Source organism: Melospiza melodia, unplaced genomic scaffold (assembly GCF_035770615.1).
Source record: "Melospiza melodia melodia isolate bMelMel2 unplaced genomic scaffold, bMelMel2.pri scaffold_18, whole genome shotgun sequence".
NCBI classification, from domain to species: domain Eukaryota; kingdom Metazoa; phylum Chordata; class Aves; order Passeriformes; family Passerellidae; genus Melospiza; species Melospiza melodia.
Window position 1 is genome coordinate 11,519,346 of NW_026948525.1, and position 27,222 is coordinate 11,546,567.

General features: G+C 53.0%; 1 protein-coding gene and 1 pseudogene across 1 annotated transcript; both read left to right on the forward strand.

The window, feature by feature from the left end:
• The window catches only part of LOC134433438 (zinc finger protein 850-like), a 605,780-nt pseudogene that overhangs the window by 8,176 nt on the left and 570,382 nt on the right, over positions 1–27,222 (forward strand).
• On the forward strand, positions 1,715–27,107 carry LOC134433325 (olfactory receptor 14J1-like; the record flags this gene model as incomplete). Its single annotated transcript, XM_063182185.1, has 2 exons — positions 1,715–2,176; positions 27,057–27,107. Coding segments are annotated over 2 exons (513 nt in total), but the record flags the coding sequence as incomplete, so codon positions are not given.

Sequence of the window (27,222 nt, forward strand, 5' to 3'; positions counted from 1 at the left end):
GGCTGTGGGCAAAGCAGTCCATGGGAAATGGGAATGAGCTGAGCCCCCTCCCTGAGATCCCATCATGGGCACAGCCGGGGATCTCCTTGCTGTGCCCTTCCAAGCTCTGAGCTGCCCTCCGGGGTGCAAATCTGTGCCAGAGCCTCTGGGAGTTCCCTGAATGTCCCACGGGGAAGGGCAGAGCTACCACAGCTGAGGAAATGCTTCTGGGTTTGCCAAGGGAGCCGTGAGTGTCCTTGGCACAAGGGGGTGCTGAGACCTTGCCCAGAGACCTTTAGAGAGGGTGAGACATTCAGGGATCCCTCTGCTCTGGGCAGGGTCTGGTTTATCCCAGGGTGACCCGGCAGTGTGATTGTGCTCTGATTGCAGCCTAAGGTGCAAAGCCAGGGCAGTTGGGAACAAGCCCATCCAGCCCCTCACCTTCCCTGAGCCACAGGGAATCCTTTGCCTCTCTCATCTCTAAGTGGCAAACTCTGAGTGCAGCAGGAATGCTTGGGATTTCTGACCTCAGAGAGCTAGGAATGATGTGTGGGTAGGAAAACAATTCCTTAAACCAGCTCCTGCTATCCATGCCCTAAAAAACTTGGAATGCAGATGCTATTGAGCCTGTCTGCATTAGAAGCAATTCCTCTGTCAAATCCTGAATATCCAGCCTTGTCCCTCTGCCACATGGCCACAAACTCAGGGCAGTAGGGCAGGGATGGCTCCTTGAGGGCCCCCATGCACAGGCCCAGCGTCTCCTGGCACACTCAGCCAGCAAAACTGGAGCTCAGGCAGGGACCCAGGTGAAGGTTTTCCAGAGCAGGAACAAGGGTCTGTGAGTCCCAGTGGGACAGGCTATAGGGAATGGCCCAGGTTTGGCTCAGAGCAGCTTCTCCTGACTATTACAGGGTCCTGAGTGGGTCGCTGGGGGTGAGAGAAAGACAAAAATCTTGTTTCTTGATCAGAAGGCTGGACTTATTGATATATAATATATAATACATTATGACTATACTAAATAGAATAAAGAGAGAAGTTGCAGAGGCTCCTAGCTAAGAATAGAAAGAAAGAATCTATAACAAAGTTGTGTCCAGGGACTCGGTCCCTAACTTGCACTTGTGATTGGCCCTTAATTAAGAACATGGGAACAACAACCAATCACCAATCAAAATAGGTGCATCCTATTGCATGCCACAGTAGCTGATAACAATTGTTTACATTCTCTTCTGACGCCTCTGCCTTCCAGAAGACTTAGAAATCTGAAAGAAAGGATTTCTGTGAAAAAAATATCTGCGACACCTGACTTGTCACTTTCCTTTCTCCATGAACAGGTCCCCATGTTCAGCCCCAGCAAATGTCCAACAGCAGCTCCATCAGGCACTTCCTCCTGCTGGCATTGGCAGACACGCGGCAGCTGCAGCTCCTGCACTTCTGCCTCTTGCTGGGCATCTCCCTGGCTGCCCTCCTGGGCAACGGCCTCATCATCAGCGCCGTAGCCTGCGGCCACCACCTGCACACGCCCATGTTCTTCTTCCTGCTCAACCTGGCCCTCAGCGACCTGGGCTCCATCTGCACCACTGTCCCCAAAGCCATGCACAATTCCCTCTGGGACACCAGGAACATCTCCTACACGGGATGTGCTGCTCAGCTCTTTTTCTTTATGTTCTTCATGTCAGCAGAGTATTTCCTCCTGACCATCATGTGCTATGACCGCTACATGTCCATCTGCAAACCCCTGCACTATGGGACCCTCCTGGGCAGCAGAGCTTGTGCCCACATGGCAGCAGCTGCCTGGGCCAGTGCCTTTCTCAATGCTCTCATGCACACAGCCAATACATTTTCCCTACCCCTGTGCCATGGCAATGCCGTGGGCCAGTTCTTCTGTGAAATCCCCCAGATCCTCAAGCTCTCCTGCTCCAAATCCTACCTCAGGGAACTTGAGATCATTGCAGTTAGTGTCTGTTTGGTATTTGGCTGTTTTGTGTTTATTGTTGTTACCTATGTACAGATTTTCAGGGCTGTGCTGAGGATCCCCTCTGAGCAGGGAAGACACAAAGCCTTTTCCACCTGCCTCCCTCACTTGGCTGTGGTTTCCTTGTTTGTCAGCACTTCAGCATTTGCTTACCTGAAGCCCCCCTCCATGTCCTCCCCATCCCTGGATCTGGCCCTGTCAGTTCTGTACTCGGTGGTGCCTCCAGCCCTGAACCCCCTCATCTACAGCCTGAGGAACAAGGAGCTCAAGACTGACATGTGGAGACTGATGACTGGATAGTTACAGAAACATTAAACTGTGGGTCAATTTCTGCAAATCACTTGTAATAAAACGCATTTTTGATACTTCTTGTTGGTTTCATTTTGGAGATCTGTTTTCTTTGTTTTAATTTTTTCATATTGTCAACAAAGTAAAGCCATTCCTTGTGCCATTTCTCATTTTGTTTCTCTCCACTTTCCCTGTAGCCACAGACTCTGTCAATGAGGGGCTGCGCTCTTGGTAGCTTTAAATGAACTAAAAAATCTCCCAGCAAAGATTTCTGCAGAGATGCCCTTTTGTTGCCTTCTCTGGAGCTGCAGCAGCAATGTCTGTGTGCAGAGCTGGGGGCAGATCAGTGCTGGCACAGCAGCTGTGCCCAGCAGCAGCAGCACTTGGTGTTGCCAGTGCTGCTGCCGTGGCCCTGCCCCGCTGCCCTGGTAGCCCTGGTGTTGCTGCAGGGCCTGAGTGCTCTCGGGGCCGGGCACAGCCCTGGGGGTGGCAGTGCTGGGGCTGCAGCAGGGACAGGCCAAGTAATATAATTAATTCATAATCTAAATAATTTGTAATATAAATAATCTTTGATAGTTCTTTTGGCTTTGCTCTTTTTTCCCCCTGTGTTTTAGTTTTTCAATATTGTCCATAATATAAAACCATTGTTTCTGCCATTTCTCATTTTGTTTTTCTCCACCTTCCCTGCAGCCACTGACTGTGTCAATAGGAGCTGTGCTGTGGGTGGCTTTAATAGAACTAAAGGATGTCCCAGCAGAGTTTTCTGTAGAGATGCCCTTTTGTTGCCTTCTCTGGAGCTGCAGCAGCAATGTCTGTGTGCAGAGCTGGGGACAGATCAGCACTGAGTACAGCAGCCCTGCTCCTGCAATCCACACCATTCCTGATCCAGGCCAGGAGCCATTGGCCTTCTTGCCCACCTGGGCACACTGCTGGCTCATGTCCAGCCTGCTGTCCATCAGTCCCTGCAGGTCCCTTTCTGCCTGGCTGCTCTCCAGCCACTCTGTCCCCAGCCTGTAGCACTGCAGGGGTTGTGGCCAAATTGCAGGACCTGACACTGGGACTTGTTTAACCTCACCTTGTTGGATCCAGCCTCTCCAGGGCCCTGTGCAGAGCCTTCCTGCCCTCCAGCAGATCAACACTCACATCCAGTTTGGTGTCATCTGAAAAGTCATCTGTCCTTGGTTCCATGCGGCCCCTCAGTGTCACAATGGCCTCTTGGTTACACACGGCCCTGCACTGTCACACTGGTCTCCTTGGTTCCATAAGGCCCCAAAATTTGGCAGTTGACCCCTTGGTTCTGTGGGACTTCACAGTGTCATAATGTGCTCGTTGGTGCTGCAGTTCCACCTCATTGGTGCTGCAGTGGGCCCTTGTTTCCACAAGGCCACATAGTGTCACAACATTCTTCCAGATTCCTTGAGGCCCCATCGTGTCACAGTGGCCCATTGGTTACACAGGATCTGGCAGTGTCACAATGTCCCCTTGTTCTACTGGGCCCTGGAGTCTCCCAATGGTCTCCTTCGTTTTGCAGTGCCAAAATGGTGAAACCCCTTGGTTACACAAGGCCCTGCAATGTCACAATGGTCTCTGTGGTTCCACAAGGACCCAGAGTGTCACGATGCACTCCCTGGGTCCATTTGGCTCCAAAGCATCACAGTGTACCCCTAGTTCTATGGGGCTGCACGGTGTCACCATGGTCCTCTTAGTTCCATGAGGCCCTGCAGTGTCACAATGGCCCCAGAGTGTCCCAATCATCACAGAATGACAGAATCAAATAGGCTGGAAAAGACCTTTGAGATGATCAAGCCCAACCAATACCCTAATACTGCCTTGTCACCCAGACCATGGCACTAAGTGCGACTGGAGAGGGACAGTGACTCTGCCACCTCCCCCCCCGGCCAGCCCATTCCAATGCCCACTCACCCTTTCTGTGAAGAACTTCTTTCTACTGCCCAGCCTGGGCCTCCCCTGGTGCAGCTTAAGGCTGTGTCTTCTTGTCCTGCACTCCAGCAGATCCACACTCACACCCAACTTGGTGCCATCTGCAATTTGTGAATGGTGGACTCGATCCCCTCAGCCAGATCATCAGTGAAGATATTAAACAGGACGGGGCCCAACACAGATCCCTGGGGGACACCACCAGTGCCTGGACACCGGCTGGGTGCAGCACCATCGCCACCACTCTCTGGGCCCAGCCTCCAGCCAGCTCTTAAATCTCTCAGCAAGGAGAGAACCTGCCCAAGCAGTGGGCTGCAGCTTTTCCAGGCAATTCGGTGGCTCATGGTTTTAAAGGCTTTGAAGTCCAGTATCCACAGACTGTCCTGCATCCACAGGTGAGTCACCAGGTCATAAAAGGAGACCAGGTTGGTCAGGCAGGACCTGCCACCCCTAAATCCACGCTGGCTGGCTCTGACCCCTCGGCCATCCTGTGGGCGCCCTGTGATGGCACTCAAGGTGATCTGTTCCATAACCTTGCCAGGCACCCAGGTCAGGCTGACAGGCCTGGAGTTCCCCAGCTCCTCCTTCCAGCCCTTCTTGGGGATGGGCTCACATTGGCACCTCCAGTCCTCTGGGACCTCCCTGCTGAGCCAGGACTGATGGTAAATGATGGAGAGCAGCTTTGGGAGCTCATCCACAGCTCCCTCATCCCCCTGGGATGGATCCCATCTGATCCCACACACCTGTGAGCATCTGAGTGGCTCAGCAGGTCACCAGCTGCTTCCTTCTGGATTAGAGAACAGGAGGCTGTTCTGCTCCCTGTGCACATCTACCAGCTCAGGAGAACACTTGTCCTGAGGACAGCCTGTCCTAATATCGAAAATTGAGACAAACAAGCTGTTAAGTATCTCCGCCTTTTCTTTATCTCTAGTTACTACATTCCCACTGCATCCAATAAAAAGGAGAGGTTCTCCTTATCCCATGTTTTGCTATTAAGTTGTTTTATAGAAACATTTTCTATTATTTTTTGCAGAAGTGACCAGGTTAATCTCTAAGTGATCTTTCACCTCTCAACTTTTCTTTCTGCATAACCAAACAACATCCTTAAAGACTTCCTAAGTTGCTTGGCCTTCTGTCAAAAATTTATGCACCGTCTTTTTTCCCCTGAGTTCCCACAAAAGCTCCATGGGCAGCCAGGCCAGTCATTTTCCTCTCTAGCTCATCTTTTGCCATACTGGGACAGGCTGCTCTTTCCCCCTTAGGATTACTTTCTTGAAATGTGTCCATCCTTCCTGGACCCCTTTGTTTTTAAGGCTGTTTCCCTTAAAATAATCAGGACCTGATTTGGTACTCCCCAAATCTGCATCCTAAATAGGCCAAAGTCTGCCCTTCCTAATTCCAGTGTAGAAGTTTTGCTGCTGCCCCTCCTTCTTTCACAGAACATTGAAAACTTGATTATTTCATGGTCACTGTACTCCAGGCAACCTCTGAGCCCCACACCTGCCACCAGCCCTTCTCTGTTTGTGAACAGCAGCAGAGAGAGCTTTCCTTGGCATGGGAGTGTTACCAAAAATTTGGTAAAAAAGAAAACTCCTTAACCCCAATGGAGCATTAAGAAGCAGCATTCTTTATTCAGCTGGATGCATGGGAAATAGCTCCTCCCAAAGCCCTGCAGGCTGAGTACAGGAAAGTTTCTGTTTGTATTCCATATTTTGCACATATATTCATTGATTTTCCCAGACTAAACATACATATGATAAATTTTCCCCAAAATCATTAACATATTTCCCCTCCCCTTTTGCATGCATTCTTCTGTCCTTGGGGGTCTCTCTGGTGGTCTCTGGTGGTTGTGGACCCCAATGTTCCCGTGGGCCTGGCAGACCTGGCAGGACACTGAGGCTGCTGAACTTGCTGTTCCCCTTCTCACACAATGGGCATTACATGGCTTCCATAGGCCTGGGATTTTGGAGAACAAGCTCCAGGTGTTAGCTCACCTGGTGTAGACAATTTATTCTCTGGTAGCATGAGGTCACAGAGTGGGCTATGACGTCACAGAGTGCAGTATGTAAGGTTATTGAGCAGGTTTGACATCATAGACATCATCACAGAGCAGACTGTGAGACCACAGGGCAGAGATCTGACATCACAGAGCAGAATATTACATCACAGATTTGGCTGTGAGAGACCAGTTGTGTGACATTAGAGAATGGGCTGTGACATCACAGAGCAGGCTGTGACATCCCAGTGGGACTGTGTGACACCCCAGCAGGGCTGTGTCAGGTCACTGGGTTGGTCACTCCGCCCCAGCTCCCCCTCACCCCAGCAGGGTCCCTGTCCCCCGGGATCCCCCCCAGCCCACCTGGAGCCACAGCCTCCACCAAAGGATGTTCCACAGGATCCACCCCAGAGCCTGACATGGGGACAAGGGGCCAGGGCTGTGTGACCAGGACATCAAGGACGTGGGTTAGCCAGGTCACTGTGGCCTGGTTTTGGTTCCCCAGGGCAGGAAAGATGTCTGGAAGCTGGAGCAGGGTCTGGGAAGGGCCTCCAAGGTGGGGCTGGAGCCCTTGGGCTGTGAGCAGAGGCTGAGGGAGCTGGGCTGGTCCAGCCCATAGCAGGGAAGGCTGAGGGGCTCCTCATGCCAGCCTGGCAGTGCCAGCCAGGAGGGGATGGAGAACACAGAGCCAGGCTCTTCACAGGGGGGCCTGGTGGGAGACAAAAGCCAATGTGTAGAAGGGGAAAGAGGGGAGATCAGCCAGGGCATGAGGAGATGAAATGAGTCAGGCTGGTTTCAGCATTTCCTCAACACCAAGAGCAGCCTGACCTCCCCTCTCCATCCACCACTGGCAGCTTTCCAAATCACGAATTGTTTGAGCTATTTTGCCCCCACTCCAGGTTGAGCATCCTGATACAAGAACTTAATTATATTTATATCTATCACAGAACCGCATTGTGATCCCAGGGCAGGACCTGGCCCTTGGCCTTGGTGAACCTCATCCCATTGTCGTGGGCCCATGGCTCCAGCCTGGCAGATCCCTCTCTAGAGCTTCCTGCCCTCCAGCACAGCCACACTCCCTCCCAGCTTGGGCTCACCTGGGAACTGACTGAGGGTGCCCTCGTTGGCCTCATCCAGATCAGCAATAAATAGATTTCACTGACCGGGCCACAGTTCTGAGCCCTGGGGACACCTCTGGATGTGACTCCATTCATCAGCTTCTCTAAATTCCGGGGGATGGATGAGGGAACTGGTGGGGATGGGGTAGGGACAAAGTCTGATTGATTGTCAGCCATGAAGGGTCTTGATTTTCATATTTATTCAGTCTGCATTAGAAGGTTCAGAGGATCAACATCAATTTGATATTGCTGGTATCAATCTATAAACCAGAAAAGAAAACAGGACAAAAAAATTCTTTCTTCATTTTTTTTTTTGATGTAGTATATTCACTTTCAATAAACTTCAGAAATCTCTCTAAATAGGCACAGAAGAATTTAAAACTTAGAGTTATTCTCAGGGGCTTTTCTTTTTTGGGTGTTTTTGCACTAATGTTTGTGAGCTTTTCTCACTGAATTCCTGAACTGAATGAAGAGGTCCAGAAAGAAGAAACCTCTGGAGTAAGTAAATTCATCAGCAACCTGCATGTGGCTGAGGATCCATCCCCATCAGAGCAGCAATGAACAGAAATGAGCACAGCTTTGTGTCAGTCCCAACTTTGGCATGGGCCCTGGGCCTGCGGCAGGAGCAGCTCTTGAGGGCCCCAAGGCCAGGGCTCTTGTGCTGCCCTGGGCAGATGGGATGGCAGCAGGGGCTGCAGAGGTCTCAGCACCTCAGCACGAGGGGAGCAGGGCAGCCAGGGAGCCTCCTTTGGCCTTGGCCAAGATTCTTCCCCCATGGTGGGGCTGAGTCCTGTGGCAGCTGCAGCTGCTGCTGTGCCCTTGCCAGGGGCTGAGGCCGTGGGGCAGTGCCCAGAGCAGCCTGGCCTGAGCAGAGCTGTGGGGCCAGAGCCGGCTGGACTGGGCTGGGGAGAGGCCCTTGGTGCTGCCCAGAGTTCAGGGCAGCTGGCAGAGCTTGCAGGGAGCTGGTCTGGGCTCAGAGAGCCTGGCCCAGAAACCGCCAGTGTCCATCTCAGCCTGGCTGAGCGTGCAGGGGCAGGACTCAGGCCAGGCCTTGTGGGGCAGGGCCAGCGCCTGTTCAAGGCATTGCAAACAGGCAAGTGGCCCAGAGAGAAGGCTTCTCTGTGTCCTTGGTGGCATGGACAGAGCAGGGAGGGGGCCCAGGACATTTGTCAGTGCCAGCCTCTGATCCCAGCCCTTGGCAGCCCTGGCTGCTGAGCCCAGCTTTGGCCTGGGCTGAGTTTGGCTGTGGCCCAGCTCCATCCTCCTGCGGGACTCAGGGCCTGTTCCTGGCCATGGCCAGCCCTGGCTGCCTCTCTGCTGGCCCAGAGAGTGGCAGAGCCCGGGGCAGGGCTGTCTTTGCAGCCCCACAGGTGCCACAGGCTCTGTAGGAGCTGGCAGAGGCTGCCCAGCAGGGAGGCCATGGGGCACAGAACCCCAAGGCTGCTGTGGGCACCACGGCACAGGGGCCGTTCCCAGCCGCAATGCTCCTGGCCTGGGCTGGGCCTGCACAGGGGCTGGGCCACCATGGCTGGGCCAGCAAAGGGCCACAAAGGGGCCACACAGCCGCTGCTGGGGCTGACAGCAAGGCCAGACACACACAGGGAATTGCTGAGCATGGCCTGTGCTGGCCAGGCCTCACTGTGCCAAAGCCAGAGCTCAGCCGCCCTTGGGGGCTGCAGGAACAGTCCAGAGCCCAAAGAGCCTCCATGGCTGTGCTGGAGACCAAGGCTGCAGGAGGGAAATGCAGGGCTGCTGCGGGATGGGGAGGGCATTGATTCCAGCACACACCTCAGCTCTCTGATGATCCCGGCACCATGCTGGGCCCTGTTTCAGACTGGAGCAGAGCAGATGTTGATGGGACAGGAGCCCTGCAGGGCTGTCAGGGACCTGCAGCTTGCAAGGTGCTCTGCTCTCCCTCAGGTGCTCTCAGAGAGATGCAATCCCAGCTGGGCACCTCAGGGCACAAGTGGCCCTGCCTTTTCATGGGCACACAGCTGATGTCTGCCTGGAAAGGGGCACAGGTTTTAATACCTGTTAGTTTCATCATATACAGGCACAACTTTATCATCTGGGTCATTTGAGTACTGTTAAGAAATGGCAAAGTTTTCCCACCAGGAACAGGGTTTTCCTGGAGGTGTACAGATGGCAGGAGAAGAAATACTGATCTTGCTTTCTACTGGTGTCACCAGTATCCATTCTATTATTTAAATCTTACTTTTCCATTTGGGGTTTCAAGCTCTCCTATTGAAATGGCCATGTCTAAGGACATCTCTTCACTAGATGAGCTGGATATTTATGCTTCCCATTGCTCCCAGATTTCCTCCTCCAGATGCTCTCTGGTCATGCCTCTCAACTGACTGGCTTCATGCTTTGAGCTGCAGGAAGTTGCCCAGTCATTCCAAAGTGCAAATAAATATATCAATAATCAACATCTTTATGGTGTTTATATCTATCACAGAAGTGCCTTTTCTTATGTCTTTGTCTAAAACTGTTCCTGTACAGAAATCCCTTGGGGATGGTGGACATGTCAGATGCGGCTGGGACATCATGGAGAACTCTGTTTGCTGCAATGTTAAACTCTATCCTCTTCAAATCGTGTTTTTTGGCAAGAAACCTTTCTGTGCCCCTGAATGTCACCAGTTCCTGAGCCCAAAGGACACAAACCTGATAAGTTGTGGTTCCCACTGCAGGGGCTCTGCACAGGAGAGCTCTTCATCCCCTTTCATTTTTTTCCTCCCTCTGGGCATGGAGGGAGCTCCTGACTTCAGCATGGGACTCGTGTGTGCAAAAGAGCAAATCTGGGCAGAATTGGGGCAGGAAGGGTTTGGGGGGACCTTGGGATCTGTGCTGGGCACAGAAGGTGTTTTCCATTGCTCTGAGACTGTCTGCTGTGGAAAGTGGATTTAATATACAGCAGAGGAATGACTTTTACATTTGATAGAGCCATGCCTTCCCTTGGCTTTGTTGGCTGACAACAAATGAACATCCCTCTGTGTCTCGGGCAGCTCCTTCTCCAATGAAAGCAGGTGGGAGTTGGAGCCAAGGAGCTGAAAGCTGCAGGTGCAGCCTGGGCTGGAGGGAGCTCAGATTTGCACAAGGCTGCTCTGAGTGCGAGGGCTTGAATGGGGGAAATGGTGGGGTGGGGGTAGGGACAGAGTCTGATTGCTTGTCAGCCATGAAGGTTCTTGACTTTCATATCTATTCCAACTGCATGAGGAGGTACTTGGATTCAGTGTCAGCTGGAGATTGCACGTATCAATAAATTGACAGGGGAAAAACCCCTAAATTTGGCCTAAGTAATCTTTTCTCACTGTCTTTTTAGATAGAATCTATTCACCTTGAAAAGGCTCCTGGGATTCATCTAATTAACCACAAAAATTTGATAATTAAAATCAAATTATTCCCAGAGGCTTGGCTTGTTAAGGTGTTCTTAATGTTTATGAACCCTGGGACACTGAATTCCTGCACTCAAGAGCTGAAGGCTGAACAAGCCTCTGGAGCAGTGAAATTCAGCAGCAGCCTCCAAGGTGCTGAGGATGTCAGCAGCCCCCACTGAGGCCATCCCTGCCCAGAGACCGTGGGGGAATGGGCAGACAAGGAGAGCGTCCCTGGGGCTGGGGCAGCACAACTCAGAGGCAGCAGCGGCTCCAGCTGGGAAATGGAGTGGAATGTGGCTGGGAAAGCCCTGCCTGGGCTGGGCCAAGCAGGACTCACAAGCCCTGACTCCCATCCAGTAAAAAACTTTCTCAATGAGAGAATCAAAAGGAATTGCAATTGTTTGTTTCCTCTGAGTTGGATGCAGTGCAGAAATTCTGACAAGAGATCATCAGGAGCTCAAAAGAACAAGACAGCTTTTACTAGTTATATTAGAAAATTATGGAAACTTGGCAAATGGTTTAATATGACTTTCTTTAAAAAAAAAAAAAACCCACTTATCAAAGCTTTAAATTGGGCCATTCACCTTCACAAACTCTAAGCCTGTGCAGTTTTAAGTTACTCAAGATTTGCAAGAGAACAGAAATAGAAGAAATATACACAGAAAGAGAAAAACAAAAAACATATACAGAAGCACCCACATTGCTACCAAGTCCTGGATTCCAGCAGTGTTCAGATGGAAATTCCAAGAGGAAGTAGGGTCAAGATGTGTGCTTGCCTTGTGGTCAGCCTTCAATACCCCTTGGTTTCCTTGGGCCCTTCCCCCATTGGGCTCATTTGGTCCCTCAGGAGCTGGGCTGGGGGCTGCAGAGGTGGCTGTGGAGCATTGCCTGTGCTGTGCCAGGGACTGGCAGACACTGCTGGGCTGGGATAGAGGCTCTGGGGGGATTGGGGTCACAGGGCAGGGCAGGGCTGGGGTTCCAGGGCAGGGCAGGGCTGGACCTGCCCCTTCCTCCCCTATTGGAATAAGATCCCAATATTACCAGGTAGATTGTGCCTGGGCTCCTCTGACCCCTGCTCCCGGGCCAAAGGCGGCAACTGTGGTGTTTCACCTCAGAGACACTTTTGGCTGGCTGGATGGTGCAGCTGAGCACCGAAACAAGTCCTGGCTTGTAGAAACTCAGTTTGCCTCAGGTGAGAAGGCTTCAGGCTAAGGTGAGGAGGAAAAGGAGACAGATTCTGCCGGAGGGTTAATATCAAGAGTTTATTCCATGGTCACAGACGTCTGAATCTTAGGTAACAGCTCCAACAGAATCCCGACCGCATGGCCTGAGTGACTTTTTAAGCTCCGGGGGGAGGGGGAGGGAAGGGACAGGTGAGCCACCAACCAGGTGGGAGGGGCAGGGTCTCAGGCAACGATGACACCCAGACAGACCAATGACCTCTGGGCACAGGGGCATCTTTTGAACCTCACCAACCACAGGATGGCCTTGCTGGAATGTTAAGACTGATTGACAGCCTCGCAGGGGGCGAGGGGGAAGGGGAAGAGAGATATCGCCACACCTGGGAAGGGGCTGGGAAGTTTAAAACAGGAAATTGCAACACACTGCAACACTCCCCACACAGGAAATGTCTTGAGCCAAGAAACTCCTCCACTCTGTCACAAAAGGGAATACTGGAGGTGAAATCCCAATTCTGGCCATGGGCACCTAGATAAGAAGGACAGTGCTTTTCCTTAGGAATGAAAGCCCCAGTTCTCAGTAAATTTCTGGTTTGATTGTTTGGATTCTGTTTGGTATTGTTGTTGCTTTGTTTCCTTGTTGTGCCTGAAGTGTCCAGTCAGGAGCAGAGTGACTCTTACCAAGGAACTTTGTGCTGCTGTCCCTTAATATTCAGTCTGGTTTTTGCTGCTCCCTTGCTGGGGATTTTTTCAGCGCTCTCAAGGCCTCGTTCATAACAGGGTGAAGGAGCCCTGGCCCAGGCTCTGGCCCTGAAGGACACGGGGACGCTGCCGGGGGGTCCCTGTCCCCCTGTGCCACCCCCAGGGCCCCGGCCCCCGTCCCCATGTCAGGCTCTGGGGTCGATCTCGTGGAACATCCTCTGGGGGAGGCTGCGGGGCCAGGGGCGGGGGGACCCCGGGGGACAGGGGACCCCGCTGTGCACGAGCAGGGTTGGACTGCTCTGGGGGGAACTGTGAGGGGGGCCGGGGCAGAGTGACTTCCCCAGGGACATCACACTGCCCCCGTGATGTCACACAGCCCCCGTGATGTCACACTGCCCCTGTGATATCACACAGCCCCGGTGATGTCACAGTGCCCCTGTGATGTCACACTGCCCCTGTGATGTCACACAGATCCCTGTGATGTCACACAGCCCCTGTGATGTCACACAGATCCCTGTGATGTCCCAGACCCAACTCTGAGACGCCACGCTATGATGTGATACAGCTGCTCTGTGATGTCACAGAAGTCTCTGTGATGTCAGAAAGTCACTTTATGATTTCACAATCTCTACTGTGATGTCACAGCCTGCTCTATGATGTTACACAGCCACCCAGTGTTGTCACAGCCCACTCCCTGATGTCATAGAGCCACCTTCTGTGATGGCAGGATCTGCTCTATGGCCTCACACCCTACTCTATGATGTCACAGCCAGCTCTGTGATGTAAAAACCCCCCTCAGTGATGTCACAAAACCCTCTCTGTGATGTCATACTGACACTCTGTAAGGTCACAGCACATACTTTGACCTCACTGCCAGCTCTATGACATCATGCAGCCATGCCATGATCTCACAGCCTGTTCTGTGATGTCACAAAGTCCCCTCTATGACGCTGTAGCTGCTCAGTGACCTCACACAACAAACTCTGTGATGTCACAGCCCAATCTATCACCTCACACAGCGCACTCTGTGCTGTCACACAGCCCCTTGCTGACATCCCAGCTGCTCTGAGCCTCTGTGACACAGCCACAGAGGTGCTGCTGTGACACAGCCCCCTCTGGGACATGCCACAGCCCCTGCCAGTGCTGAGCCCCTGTGAGCTCTGTCTGTGCCCTGCTGGTGTCCCTGAGGGGCCCTGGCAGTGCCCCAGCCCTGCTGGGCTGTGCACAGGAGCTGCTCCTGGCCAGAGCTGTCTCTCTGCAGGGCTGCCCTTGCCAGGAGCTGCCTCTGGGCCAGGAGCCCGGCCCAGCTCAGCAGCACAGACACAGCACAGGGACTTTAATGAGCCTCTGGGGCTTTGGTGCTCTTTGCATCAGACTCAGTCCCTCAAAGTGTGCTCCAAAAACCTGCTCAGGGACTCAAAAAGAGGGTGAAACACTGAAGTTTCTCATACTTTAAATAGATCCATCTGAGAGACAGGACTGAGAAAATGTCCCCAGGTTCCAGGTAGAGCAGAACACTGGTGGCAGTGATGACAGCTGGGGACAAGCGAGGGAAAGGTGTCTCTGGTGCTGAGCAAACCTTCGCCTCTGTCCCTGCAGGCTGTCGGTATCCCCGGCTGCCCCACCTGGCTGGGCCCTTCCTTTGCTGACAGCTCTGCCTCCTGCCTGCCTCTGCCTGCCCACACAGAGCCTTGGGCTGCTCCAGGCTCCTGCTGGGGACATGCTGCACCACAGCCCTGCTCTGACAGGGAAATTCCTTTCTGCTGGTGTTCAGTCTGGACCTCCCAAGCTGCACTTGGTGCTATTAGGTCTTCTTCAGGCTTATTCCTACTATGAAGAAAAGCTCCAGCCTCTCTGAAACCACCCATCCATCCCTCCCAGGCTATTCCCTTTCAGTCCTCAGTCTCTACACCACTGACCACAGAGGCCGCAGACTCTCCCTGCTGGTTTTGTGATGAGGCCTCCAAACCCCATTCTGGGAGATTTTTGAGTCCTCTCCAAGGTCTGTGAAAAGGTAAAAATAGCATTCGAAGTTATTTTCTCCTAAATCCTACAGTGACAGAAAATGGGTCAGTATCTTTAAACTGAATGGGGACAAAATAACATTTGTTAGAAGGAGGAAATATTTTACAATTAATAAAGTGGCAGGAAACTGCAGCTGTTTTTCCAGAGAAGTGGATTCCCCATCCCTGGAATTGTCCAAGAGCAGGAGCTTTGTGCAACCTCTCCCATTGAAACCCGCTCATGCCCAGTGACAGAATTCCTGCATTGTGGGTTCTCTGATGTGCTGGGTGCCCTCACAAGGCTTCTGGCCAGAATGTCTGCTGAGGGCAGACAGGCTGCTGCAGGGGCAGTGACCTCACAGCCATCACCATGGCAGCCCTGTCCCCTGGGCCTGGCTCTGCCCTTTCCTCTGCCCCTGCCTTGGCTCTGCTGGCATGAAGAGTTTTGTCATTAATATCTTGTCCCCAAGGTGCTGGGGCCAATGGCTTCCCAGTCAGGCTCCTGGGGCAGAAGTGGCTTTTCAGAGCCCAGCCAGGAATGAGCCCTGAGGCAGCAGCTCTGCAGTGGTGGCCACCAGGCTGGGCTGCCAAGGGAGGCTTCTGGCCATGGCCTGCAAGCAGCTGCTGCTGCCAAGGTGCCTTTGGTGCCTCAGGCTCTCCCTGGCACAGCTCCCAGCACGGCACTCTGCCCTTGTGCCCGAGCCCTTCCCTGTGCTGGGGCTGGCCTGGGGCTTTTCCTGCAGCGGGACCTGCCCTGCTCATGGCACAGGAAAGGCAGTTCCTGCTGGAGCAGGAGGCTCTGCCTGCAATGGGCTCCAACAACTCCAGCAAGGTCCTGTTTGCAAAGCCCCCAGTAAGCAATGAAGGAGGGGTGTCACACTGCTTTGGGGGTGAATAATGCTGAAACCAGCCTGACTCCTCCATCTCAAAGTTCAACATCCTCAGAGGGAGCTGAAGCTGTGGCAGAGCTGGAAAAATCCCCAGAGAAAGGAACAACCAAGTGACACCACTGAGAGCTTCTGCAGAGCTGCTGAGCTGGCCCAGGCTGGGCACATCTGACTGACAGGGCAGCACTTCAGATGAGAAAAGCCCCATCCCAAATTTTAATGGCAGCATCTCCTGACATTTCCCTGCTTGAGGGGTGTGGGGATTCCTCCCAGTGGTGGGGACACCCTGAAGGTCACTGCTCCAGGCTGAGCCAAACAGAATTGCCCATGGTCATTGGTCTGGGGGAGTGACATAAATCTCTGCTTAATTACAGATTTTCCTTAATACAGTTGCTTTGAAATAATTTCCTAGTGCTCTGTATAATATATTTTACGTCTCTTGCATCCTGGCATGAATATTTCTGATTAAGGAAATTTTGTCTAATCATTACCATAATAGAGAAAATATATTTATATAAATATATCTGCCCATGACAGGAACCTCTGTGAGTGTCTGGGACATCCTGGCCCTTTGGCAGCCTGGGGACTCCTGGGATGTCACTGTGGAGCCCCCATGAGTGCCTGTGACAGATCGGTGCCTTTGCAGCCCAAGGTCCCCTGGGATGTCACCATGGAATGGCTGTGACTGCCTCTGAGCACAGGGCTCTTTACCATCCCCAGAAAGCCCTGGGAAGTCTCCATGGAGCCCCTGTCTGTGCCTGTGACATTCCAGCTCTGGAATAGCCTGGAGACTCTTGGAAGGTCCCCAATGAACCCCTCTGAGGACCTGTGACAAATCTGATCCTAAGCAGGAAACGATCACCAGCCCCCTGTTGCTATGGTCAGTTTCCATGGCAACCATCACCAGACCCCTGTTGCTATGGTCAGTTTCCATGGCAACCATCACCAGACCCCTGTTGCTATGGGATGTTTCCGTGGCAACCATCACCAGACCCCTGTTGCTATGGTCAGTTTCCATGGCAACCATTCCCAGCCCTCTGTTGCTATGGTCAGTTTCCATGGCAACCATCCCCAGCCCCCTGTTGCTATGGTCAGTTTCCATGGCAACCATCACCAGCCCTCTGTTGCTATGTTCAGTTTCCATGGCAACCATCACCAGTCCCCTGTTGCTATGGTCAGTCCCTTGGCAGCTCCATGGAGACCCCATGCCGGGGTGGTTGCCATGGACACCAGCTCAGGCCTGCAGCCATAGCCCGTTGCCATGGCAACCATTGGCAGCCCCATCCCCAGGCTCATGGGATCCCAGAACCACAGAATTGGCTGAGCTGGGAGGGACCCATCAGGATCCTCCAGTCCAACTGCTGGCCCTGCACAGGACACCCCAACAATGCCAGCCTGGGCCTGGCAGCGCTGTCCAAACGCTGCTGCAGCTCAGAGAGCCCTGGAGCTGGGACCCTTCCCTGGGCAGCCTGGGCAGGGCCCCAGCAGCCTCTGGGCAAAAACCTTTTCCTGACATCCAACCGGAGCCTGCCCTGACTCAGCTGCAGCCGTTCCCTCCACTCCTGTCCCTGGGCACCAGAGGGAAGAGGTTCCCAATGCCCCAGCCAGGGACCCGTTCCCAAGGCTGTTTTCACGGCCACCAGGGCTGGCACCAGCTGGGATGCTCGGTTTCCAGGCGCCGGGGTTCAGGAATGGGATTCCCCAATTTCCTGCCCCCGCTAAAACCACGCTGCCCTCACTGCCCTCCCGACTCCCATGGAAAGCACAAAAGGCAAAGATCCCGGGCTGGGATAAGAACAATTTATTAGGAACAGGAACAAGTTAAGGGACAAACAGAACTGAAACAATCTTGATAACAGAAGGGATAAATGAAACAGTTTCCTGGGAAAACTAAAACACAACTCACTGGGTCTTCCTGGCCACAATTTCCCCTGTTTGGAAAGAACACCCTTCTTCTCAGGGAGAGAGAGAGAGAGTGTCCCTGTTCTGCACCTGGAAATTCTCTGAGGTGGGAGTGAATGTAATAACACAGCCATGGCAAGACCCTCATGTTTTTCAATGCCACATCATGACACTGGTAGGGGCAGGGAAAGGGACTGGTGTCTTCCCAGCATGGATCATGGGGAACATGGATCACCAGGGTTCTTCCCAATGTGGGTTCTCCCATGGGGGATGAAGCTGGAGTGGTGGATGAAGCTGTTCCTGCATTTGTGGCATTTGCAGGGATCGCTTACTGGTGGCTCCGTTGGTGACTGGTCAAGTGAGAACTGGTGGTGAAGCTCTTCCCACACTGGGGACACTCGTAGGGCCTCTCCCCTGTGTGGATGCGGCGGTGGATGATGAGGGTGAAGTTGTGCTTGAAGCCCTTCCCGCCCTCAGGGCAGTGGAAGGGCCTCTCATCTGTGTGAATCCGCTGATGCTGGAGGAGATTGGAGCTGGTCTGAAACCTCTTCCCACATGTGGCGCATTGGTAGGGCCTCTCCCCAGTGTGGATGCGCCGGTGCTTGATGAGGTCGGAGTTGTGCTTGAAGCCCTTCCCGCACTCAGGGCAGAGGAAGGGCCTCTCATCTGTGTGAATCCGCTGGTGCTGGAGGAGACCGGAGCTGCTCGGAAACCTCTTCTGACACTGGGGACACTCGTAGGGCTTCTCCCCAGTGTGGATGCGTTGGTGGGTCACAAGGTTGGATCTGTAGCTGAAGCCCTTCCCACACTCCCCACACTCGTAGGGCCATTCCCTGGTGTGGATCCTCTGGTGCCTGATCAGGTGGGAGCTCCACCTAAAGCTCTTCCCACACTCCAAGCACTTGTGGGGCTTCTCCCCATCATGAAGCTGCTCATGGACCACCAGCTCTGAACTCTGGCTGAAGCTCTGCCCACCTTCCTGGCTCAGGGTGGCTCTTTCTTCTTCAGAGCACCCTGGGCTGGGTTTGGAGCCCCTCCTCCTCATTGGGGGATGTCTGAGGTTTTTCTTCCCTGTTGGATTCCTGTGCGCTAGAATCACTCAAAACGGCCTCTTTCACGAGGTTCTGCCATGCAGATTTTTCCTCCCTGGTCTCCATCCTCAGTTCCTTCCCTGGGGAAGGAAGGACAAGGACAGGATGGGATTTGCCTCCATGCCAGAGGGAAGGGGAAGGAGATTCCCCCAGTGCATCCCTGGCAGGATGGCGTTGGCAGCAGGGTTGTCCTGCAGCCAGGGGCTGTGCTGGGCTGGGAGATAGAGCAGGAGAGAGGGGGATATAGGAACTGACTTCCACCTCACCTATCTGGGTTTCCTGGAGATCCTTCCTCTTCCTCACAGCCTTCTTCTCCATCCAATCAAGGTTTGGGAATGGGAAATCCTGTTCTGGGAAGAAAACAAAGGGTGCGCACATTGTCTTTTGTACTGGTTTGAAGGCAAACCTGGGGAGGGTCTAAACCAGAATTACAATTTAAAAGAAAATGAAGATCAAGGCAATGATACAGAAACACTGCTTTAAACTGACAGAGTCAGGATATAACCTGACACCCTGTTGTTCAGGGTGGTGGCAGCAGTCCCAGTAAATGGTGGTTGCAGTCCTGTTGGAGAGATGAACACTATTCTGTCAGAGCAGTGATCCTGTAGAAGGGTCTGGTCTTCCTCTGGAGGTCCAATGGTGGTTAGGGAGTTCTTGTCCTCTGGCAATCCAGTAGGCAAACTGCTCCTGGTGTAGCAAAGTGTCAGCTTATATCCAGGTAGGAATGCTTGGTTCCTCCCCCTGGGCGGAGCATCCCACAATGGGAGGATGGAATTTTATCAGTCCTGCAGTGACACTCAATGGCCCATTCACAGGAGATATCTCCCCTGGAGGGCGTTATCAGGGCTGAGTCATGGAAGAGATAAAGAACACTGTCCCACCTGTTTATAACAGTTGCTGAAGGTGGGGATTGAAAACATGCATTTGGTTACATCTTGCATGGCAACCTGAAACAGTGGGGTAATCCCTGCTCAGGGGGTGAACACCACCCCCCTTACCCAAACTGGCTCAGCTGTAAAACCCCCACCCTGGGAATGCCACGCATACAGGGGACAATGTCACACTTGGGAGGGGAGGGCTCTTTTTCATGTCATTCTCTTCCTGTCCCCCCTTTTCTTCCCATTTACTTTTCAATAAAATTCATTTTGGGTTTGGTCTCATTATCACCTTAATTGGGGCAGAGGAATCTCTCTAACACTTTTCTTAACCAGACTCACCAGACTGTGAAATTATTTTGGCACAGTGAGTTTAGGCACTGTTCTCTGACCCCAAGTTCCTTTGACAACAGCATGGTGCCCTCCTCTGAGGAGGTTGTGGTTCTCTCTGGAGGAACTCTTTGAAACTGGGCTGCAGCTTCCTCTGAGTGACTTATGGGAGAACTGATGAGGTAAATCGCCTTTGTGGGCCTGGAGTGTAAAGAAAATATTTTGTTGTCCTTCTATTACAGCGACCTGATGAAGGTCTTCAGGGTGAGAGAAGTGGACGAGAATCTTGGTTCATGATCAGAAGGCTGGATTTATTGATATATGATATATAATACATTATAACTATACTAAAAGGAATAAAGAGAAAAGTTGCAGAGGCTTGCTAAGCTAAGAATAGAAAGAAAAGAATGAATAACAAAGTTCTGTGTCCAGCAGAAAGCAAGGACCAACTCTCCCATGAGTGGTCAGCAAATCCAAACACTCACAGAAGACCAATCACAGATGCTCCTGTTACATTCCACATCAGCAGATAATTATTGTTTGCATTTTTCTTCTGGGGCCTCAGCTTCCCAGAAAGGACAAATCCTAAAAGAGAGGATTTTATGAAAAAATGTCTGCGACATCCTTCCTTGAAATGTTTTTTAAAATCACAGGAGGAAAGGGAGCAAATGATACCAGCGAGACTGACAAGGTTCATTCACCCCATGGTGAGGAACACAAGGCTGCTAAAAGTCCTACAAGAAGCTCAGCTCAAGTAGCTAAATTCCCAAATAACTCCTGAATTCCCATGCTTGAGTGCTTTGCGAAATGTGAGAATCATTTTTCTCTTCATCCCTGTCGCCTTTGTGACAGCTACAAAGAGTTTCCTTTCCTTTTTATGATATCTGTATTGGGCTGAATTCACACTTTTATCAGAATGTGCTAGCAGCTGAGCTGGAGCTGTGCAGGAACCAGTGGAACTTGGAATTGTCAAAACTTGCTTGTACAGTCAGTTTATTAATGTGTGGGATTTGTTTGCATTTTCATCACATCTGACTTGTGGGAAAATCAAATATTCATCAAAGTGATTTATGCAGAGTCAAGTTTGATGTCTGCGAAATTATTTTGTCCAGTGCCCAGGGGATGCTTGAGGGGTCTCTGTGCCTCTCGCCCTGGGGGATGCTTGGCAGGGGTTTGAGGGGCTTGTCCCTGTCCCTGTCACCCCAGGGCATTCCCCAGGGGGTCTCCATCATTTTCATCCAGGGAATGCCTGGGGGGTCTCCCTCCCTCTCACCCCTGTGCCAGGGGGTGCTCAGGGCAGTGTCTGTCCCTCTCAGCCCAGGGGATGCTCGGGGCACTCTGTCCCCTCGCCCTGGGGGATGCTCGGGGGGTCTCCATCCCTCTGGCCTCAGGCAATGCCTGTGCTGGGCTGGGGACCAGGGGCTCTGTGTCCCTCTCACCGCTGAGGGTGCTCGGGGCTGGGGGGGCTCTCCGACCTTCTCACACCTGGGGAGGCCGGGGGGGTCTCTGTCCCTCTCAGCCCTGCTGTGACCCCACCCAAACATCATTGGGCTCAGAGGGACAGAGACACCCCCAAACCCCCAGAAGGGCTGAACCTGGGATTTAGTTTGGGGCTGAGGATTTAGGAAGGGGCTGGAATTGGGGCTGGGCTTGGAGATGGGGCTGAGATTTGGATTAGTGCTGGGATTGGGGTTAAGGCGAGACATGGGCTTGGCTTTAGGGCTGGGGTTGGGATTGGGTCTAGGGCTAGACAAGTCTGGCACTGGGATGAGATTAAATACAGAACTGTGAGTGTGTCTAAACATGGAGTGAGATTGAGACCAGGATCAGGGTCAGGTTTGGGACTGAGCTCACACAGAGCGGGACAGGGAGAATGTTTTGGTGGGAAGGTTTGGGGAAAATCCTGGTTTGGGGAAAAACAAGCTGTGAATGCCTTGCGTTGGGGATTCCTCCCACCCATGTCAATTTCTAGAAGTCACCTGATGTAAAAAATCAAGAGTGAATCAAAAAACCCAGCAGGAGTTTCCCATTTCCAGTCTCATCCCTCTTGGGTTATGGTTAGTCCCCCGTCTCAGGGCTAGTGGGGATCCCATGGGTCCTGGGGATCCCCCCTCTCCAGGGTCCTGCTTTTGGATTTTGGGAGGTTCTGGAGTCCCAAGGTTCCCCTCTCCAGCCTCCTCTCAATCCAGCCACTTGGGGTTCCCCTTTCTTTCCACCACCCTGTCCTTGTTTAAGGCAAAATCGGTTGAAACCCTCCAAAAGGAGTTTCCTCTAGAATGCCGATTCAGCAGCCCCACCCTCAGCCAGTCCGGGAAAATATTTCCGGGGAGAAAAGTGGAAAAAAACTTTATTCTACAGGCAAAGCATTCACCAGCACAAAAATTGAACAATATTAAGCAATAAAATCTCCTGCTGCTCCAAAATAGATGACAAACTCCGAAAGTCCCTCCTTGGGTTGTAGCTCCGTGCACTCAGTGTCTTATCAGTCTCTTATCAGTCTCTTTTCAGTCCCTCCAGCACTGGAACTGCCTCGGCCCAGGCTCAGCCAGGTGGGCCACAGATGCGAGCTGCTGGTGGTGTTCTGGCTGTTCAGTGCAGAGCAGATTTAAACAGCTCCAAAGAAAAAGAAAAACCACAGTCCAGGGAACTTCTCTGCCTCAGCGAGCTAAAAACTAACTAAAAGCAAAGGACAGCTCTGTCCTGCTGTCTGTCCATCCAGCAGCTGGAATGTAGAGGAACGCAGTGTATGAAAACAAACTACTGCACTTCCTCCTCCCCTTCGCTCTCAGAACCAGCCTTAAAGGTGCAGAACTCATTTCTGGGCTAAACAGACGGATGGGGTACGAGCATCACGAAGTCACCCCAGGACACGCCCCTGTCAGGGTCAGGGGGTCCCGTCCCCGCCTCATCTCCGGGCTGCCGGGGGTCCCCCAGCTCCGGTATCGCCCCTTCCCCTCTCCCCGCCCCGGGGGTCCCCCGTTCCACAGCCCCGGCTCTCACGGGGATCCCCAAAACCAATGTCCCGCCCCGTCGGTACCGGGCCATCCCCACGTGGACCCCTGGGACCCTCCCGAGGGGCGATCGCGGCTGCTCTCCCCCCGAGAAAGCTCCTCTTGGGGAGCCCGGGGATATCCGGGGCTCGAGTCCGGGATCTGCCGGCTCCGAACACTCTCCAAAAAATCCTCCTGGAGACCCCTGGCTGGAGCCGGGGCGAGCTCGGCCTCCGCCCTCCCCTGCGGCTCGGGGCTGGGGGCGATGCTCCCGGGGCAGGGGGTGCTGCAGGCTCGGCGTGCGGGCGCTGCGAGCGCCGCCATTCTCCCGCTCCTGCTCCTGCTCCTCCTCTCCCTCCTCTTCCTCCCGCAGTTCCTCCGCTCCCAGCCCGGACCCCCCTTTCCCACCGCTCTGCCCCGCGGCCCCGCAGCACCGGCTGCTGGGTGGGGGAGCCCCCGATCGGCCCCAGGGCTGGGCAGGGGCTCGGGGACCCTCCCGGGGCGGATCCGTCCCCCCGGCCCGAGCCCCAAATTCCGCTCCGGGGCCGCCGGGCTCTGCGGGCCCGCCTGGCAACCGGTGAGTCATCGGAGAGAAAAGCTCTGGTTGGCTGGAAATTGTTTACCGCGTCCTCTGATTGGCTGGAATTGTAAAAGGCGCTACGCCCTGCGGGTGTTGCTGGGAGCTGCGGAGTCCGGGCGGGAGCCTTTTACCCATTTCTTTCTGTTCTCTGAGACCTCTTTCCTTTTTCTTTCTCTCTTTGAGACCTCTTCCCGATTTCTTTCTCTCCCTTTCTCCTCCCCATTTCTTCTTCCGTTCAGTCCACGCTCAATAATCGTCGGTTGCTTTCCCACGCTCTCATTCGCTCCTTCAGTGCGGCAGAGGCGTCTCTCCCTCGCGGGGTCGTAATCCATGGACAGGGTCCCTTCCCACCCCAGTCCCTGGAAAATGTCCATCAAAGCCACCTTTGCTGTGTGCTCTGGGAGCCCACAGAGCTGCTGGATCTTCTCCCCTTGGGAGGCACGGCAGGAGCAGCACCCTGGGAGCCTCGGGAATGCCCCTCTGGGATCCACGGCACACACTGCAGGGTCTGGAATTCCAGTTCTCAGCTATGAAAAGATGTTCCTGCCCTTGAGGGCAAAGCTGTCAAGAAGGAGCCAAAAGCCAAGTGGAACAAGATCTTACAGTGGCATTTCACTGCGAGCCTTCATAACTTCCCCCATGGTTGTTGTAGCTCCTGAATTGGGAATTAAATCCGGGCGCGGTCATTGGTGTGAGCTGCCCTGGGTCAAGGGAGACACTGAGAGAGAAACAGAGCAGGGAAAGAGAGGCAGGAGAGAAAAGAGGGCACAAACACAGTCAGCTGAGAAGGTGGCACTCTGAAAACAGACCAGAACTGACTGAAAAGGAATATAACAGAAAGCAATAATTTTGCACCTTTTTTTTACTATCAAAATACAATTTCTTCCCCTTCTCACAAACCTCTTGCCAGTGTCACTCAGCAGGGCTGTCAGAAAGTCCTTCATTCTGGGTGGATGTTCCAGGCTGCAGCCACAAGGAAAGAGGGAATGGGGATTTTCCTGCTCCTGGGGAGTTTGACATCCTCAGCTGAGGAGAGGAGGAGGCACCAGAAGAAAAGGGCAGCTGGGCTTCACCCTTCCACAGGAAAAACTGGGCGGGGGAATCTCTCATCCTGTCTGCTGCTGCTCCACAGGGATGTGAGGGCTGATCCCAGAGCCCCAAGGGTCACAGTCAGGGCTGCCCTCAGGGAATGCTCGCCTGGTATTGAGGGGCAGCATGGGAGCACCTGGATCTTGGGGCACCCAGCTGCCCCCCATGCTTGGAGGTGCCTGAGGAGGGCTGGGATGATGCCAGGGACATCCTGCAGTGACATCCCCTCTGTCCTGCCCTGGGTGAGCTCAGTCCCAAACCTGACCCTGATCCTGGTCTCAATCTCACTCCATGTTTAGACACACTCACAGTTCTGTATTTAATCTCATCCCAGTGCCAGACTTGTCTAGCCCTAGACCCAATCCCAACCCCAGCCCTAAAGCCAATCCCATGTCCAGCTTTAACCCCAATCCCAGCTCTAATCCAAATCTCAGCCCCAACTCCAATCCCAGCCCCAATTCCAGTCCCTTCCTAAACCCTCAGCCCCAAACCAAATCCCAGGTTCAGCCCTTCTGGGGGTTTGGGGGTGTCTCTGTCCCTCTGAGCCCGATGATGTTTGGGTGGGGTCACAGCAGGGCTGAGAGGGACAGAGACCCCCCCGGCCTCCCCAGGTGTGAGAAGGTCGGAGAGCCCCCCCAGCCCCGAGCACCCTCAGCGGTGAGAGGGACACAGAGCCCCTGGTCCCCAGCCCTGCGCAGGCATTGCCTGAGGCCAGAGGGATGGAGACCCCCCGAGCATCCCCCAGGGTGAGGGGACAGAGACCCCAGAGCATCCCCTGGGCTGAGAGGGACAGAGAGTGCCCTGAGTACCCCCTGGCACAGGGTATGAGAGGGAGGGAGACCCTCCAGGCATTCCCTGGGGTGAGAATGATGGAGACCCCCTGGGGAATGGCCTGGGGTGACAGGGACAGGAAAAACACCCCCAAACCCCTCCCAAGCACCCCCCAGGACGAGAGGCACAGAGACCCCTTGAGCATCCTCTGGGCACTGGACAAAATAAACTTGGCAGTAATCAAACTTGAGTCTGCATAAATCACTTTATGAATATATCCTCTTCCCACAAGTAACTTGTGATGAAAGCACAAACAAATCCCAAACATGAATAAACTGACAATCCAAGCAGTGATGTGGCAATTCCAATATTCATTGCTTCCTTCACAGTTCCAGCTCAGCTGCTGGCAGGTTCCGATAAAAGGAAAGTGGAAATTTGGCCCAATACAGATTGTGAAAAGGAAGGGAAAGCTCTGTGATGCTGTCACAAAGGTGACAGGGATATGGAGAAAAATGATTGTCACATTTGGTAAAGCCCCCAAGCCTGGGAATTCAAGACTTATTTGGAAATTTATCTACTTGAGCTGGGCTTCTTGTGGGACTTTTAGCTGCCTTGTGTTCCTCATCATGGGGTGAATGAACCTTGTCAGTCTCACTAGTAACATTTGCTCCGTTTCCTCCAGTGATTTTAACAACTTTATAAGGAAAGACAGCAAATTATTTTCTTTGCACTGGCCACCTACAAAAGCAATTTTCATCATCATTTCTCCCATAAAGAAATAAAGCTTTTATTAGCTCCATAAGCTCCCCAGGAGGAAGGAGGGACTGTGTCCAAGTTTGCAAGAGTTCTTCCAGAAAGAACAACAACCTCCTCAGTGGAGGGAACCATGCTGTTGTCAAAGGCACTTAGGGTCAGAGAACAGTGCCTAAACTCACTGTGCCAAAATAATATGGCAATATGGTCAAGAAAATTTTTAGAGAGATGTCTCTGCCCCAATTAAGGTGCTAACGCGACCAAATCCAAAATGGATTTTATTGAAGAGTAAATGTGAGGTGGAGAGAGAGATGGAAAGAAAGAGAAAAGATGAGAGAGCAAGGGAGTGACAAGGGACAGAGACCTCCCCTGGGGCAGGGCCAAGTGTGACATTGTCCCCTGTGTGTGTGGCCTTCCCAGGGTGGGGGTTTTACACCTAAGCCAGTTTGGGTAAGGGGGGTGGTGTTCACCCCCTGAGCAGGGAGTACCCCACTGTTTCAGTTTGCAATGTAAGATGTAACCAAATGCATGTTTTCAATCCTCACCTTCACCAACTGCTATAAACAGGTGGGGCAGTGTTCTTTATCTCTTCCATGACTCAGCCCTGATAACGCCCTCCAGGGGAGATACCTTCTGTGAATGGGCCATTGATTGTCACTGCAGGACTGATAAAATTCCATCCTCCCATTGTGGGATGCTCCGCCCAGGGGGAGGAACCAAGCATTCCTACCTGGATATAAGCTGAGGCTGGAAACACCAGGAGCAGCTTGCCTACTGGATTGCCAGAGGACAAGAGCTCCATAACCACCACTGGACCTCCAAAGGAAGACCAGACCCTTCTGCACGATCACTGCTTCGACAGAATCACCTTCATCACTCCAACAGGACTGCAGTCACCGTTTACTGGGACAGCTGCCACCACCCTGACCAACAGGGTGTCAGGTTATATCCTGACTCTGTTGGTTTAAGGCAGTGTTTCTATATCATTGCCTTGACCTTAGTTTTCTTTTAAATTGTCATTCTGGTTAAGACCCTCCCCAGGTTTGCCTTCAAACCAGTACAAAAAATCAATGTACTCATTCCTTGTTTTCCTCCCAAAAGAGAATTCCACAGTCCCAAACCTTTGCCAGATGGTGGAAAAGGAGGCTGGGAGGAATAGGAAGGATCCCCGGGACACCCAGGCAGATGAGGAGGAAGTCAGTGCCCCTTTTCCCCTCTCTCCTGCTCCATCTCCCAGCCCAGCACGGCCCCTAGCTTCCGGAAAACCCTGCTGCCAACACCGTCCTGATGGGGATGCACTGGGGGGATCTCCTTCCCCTTCTCTCTGGCACGGAGCCAAATCCCATCCTCTCCTTGTCTTTCCTCCCCCAGACAAGAAGCTGAGGATGGGAACCAGGGAGGAT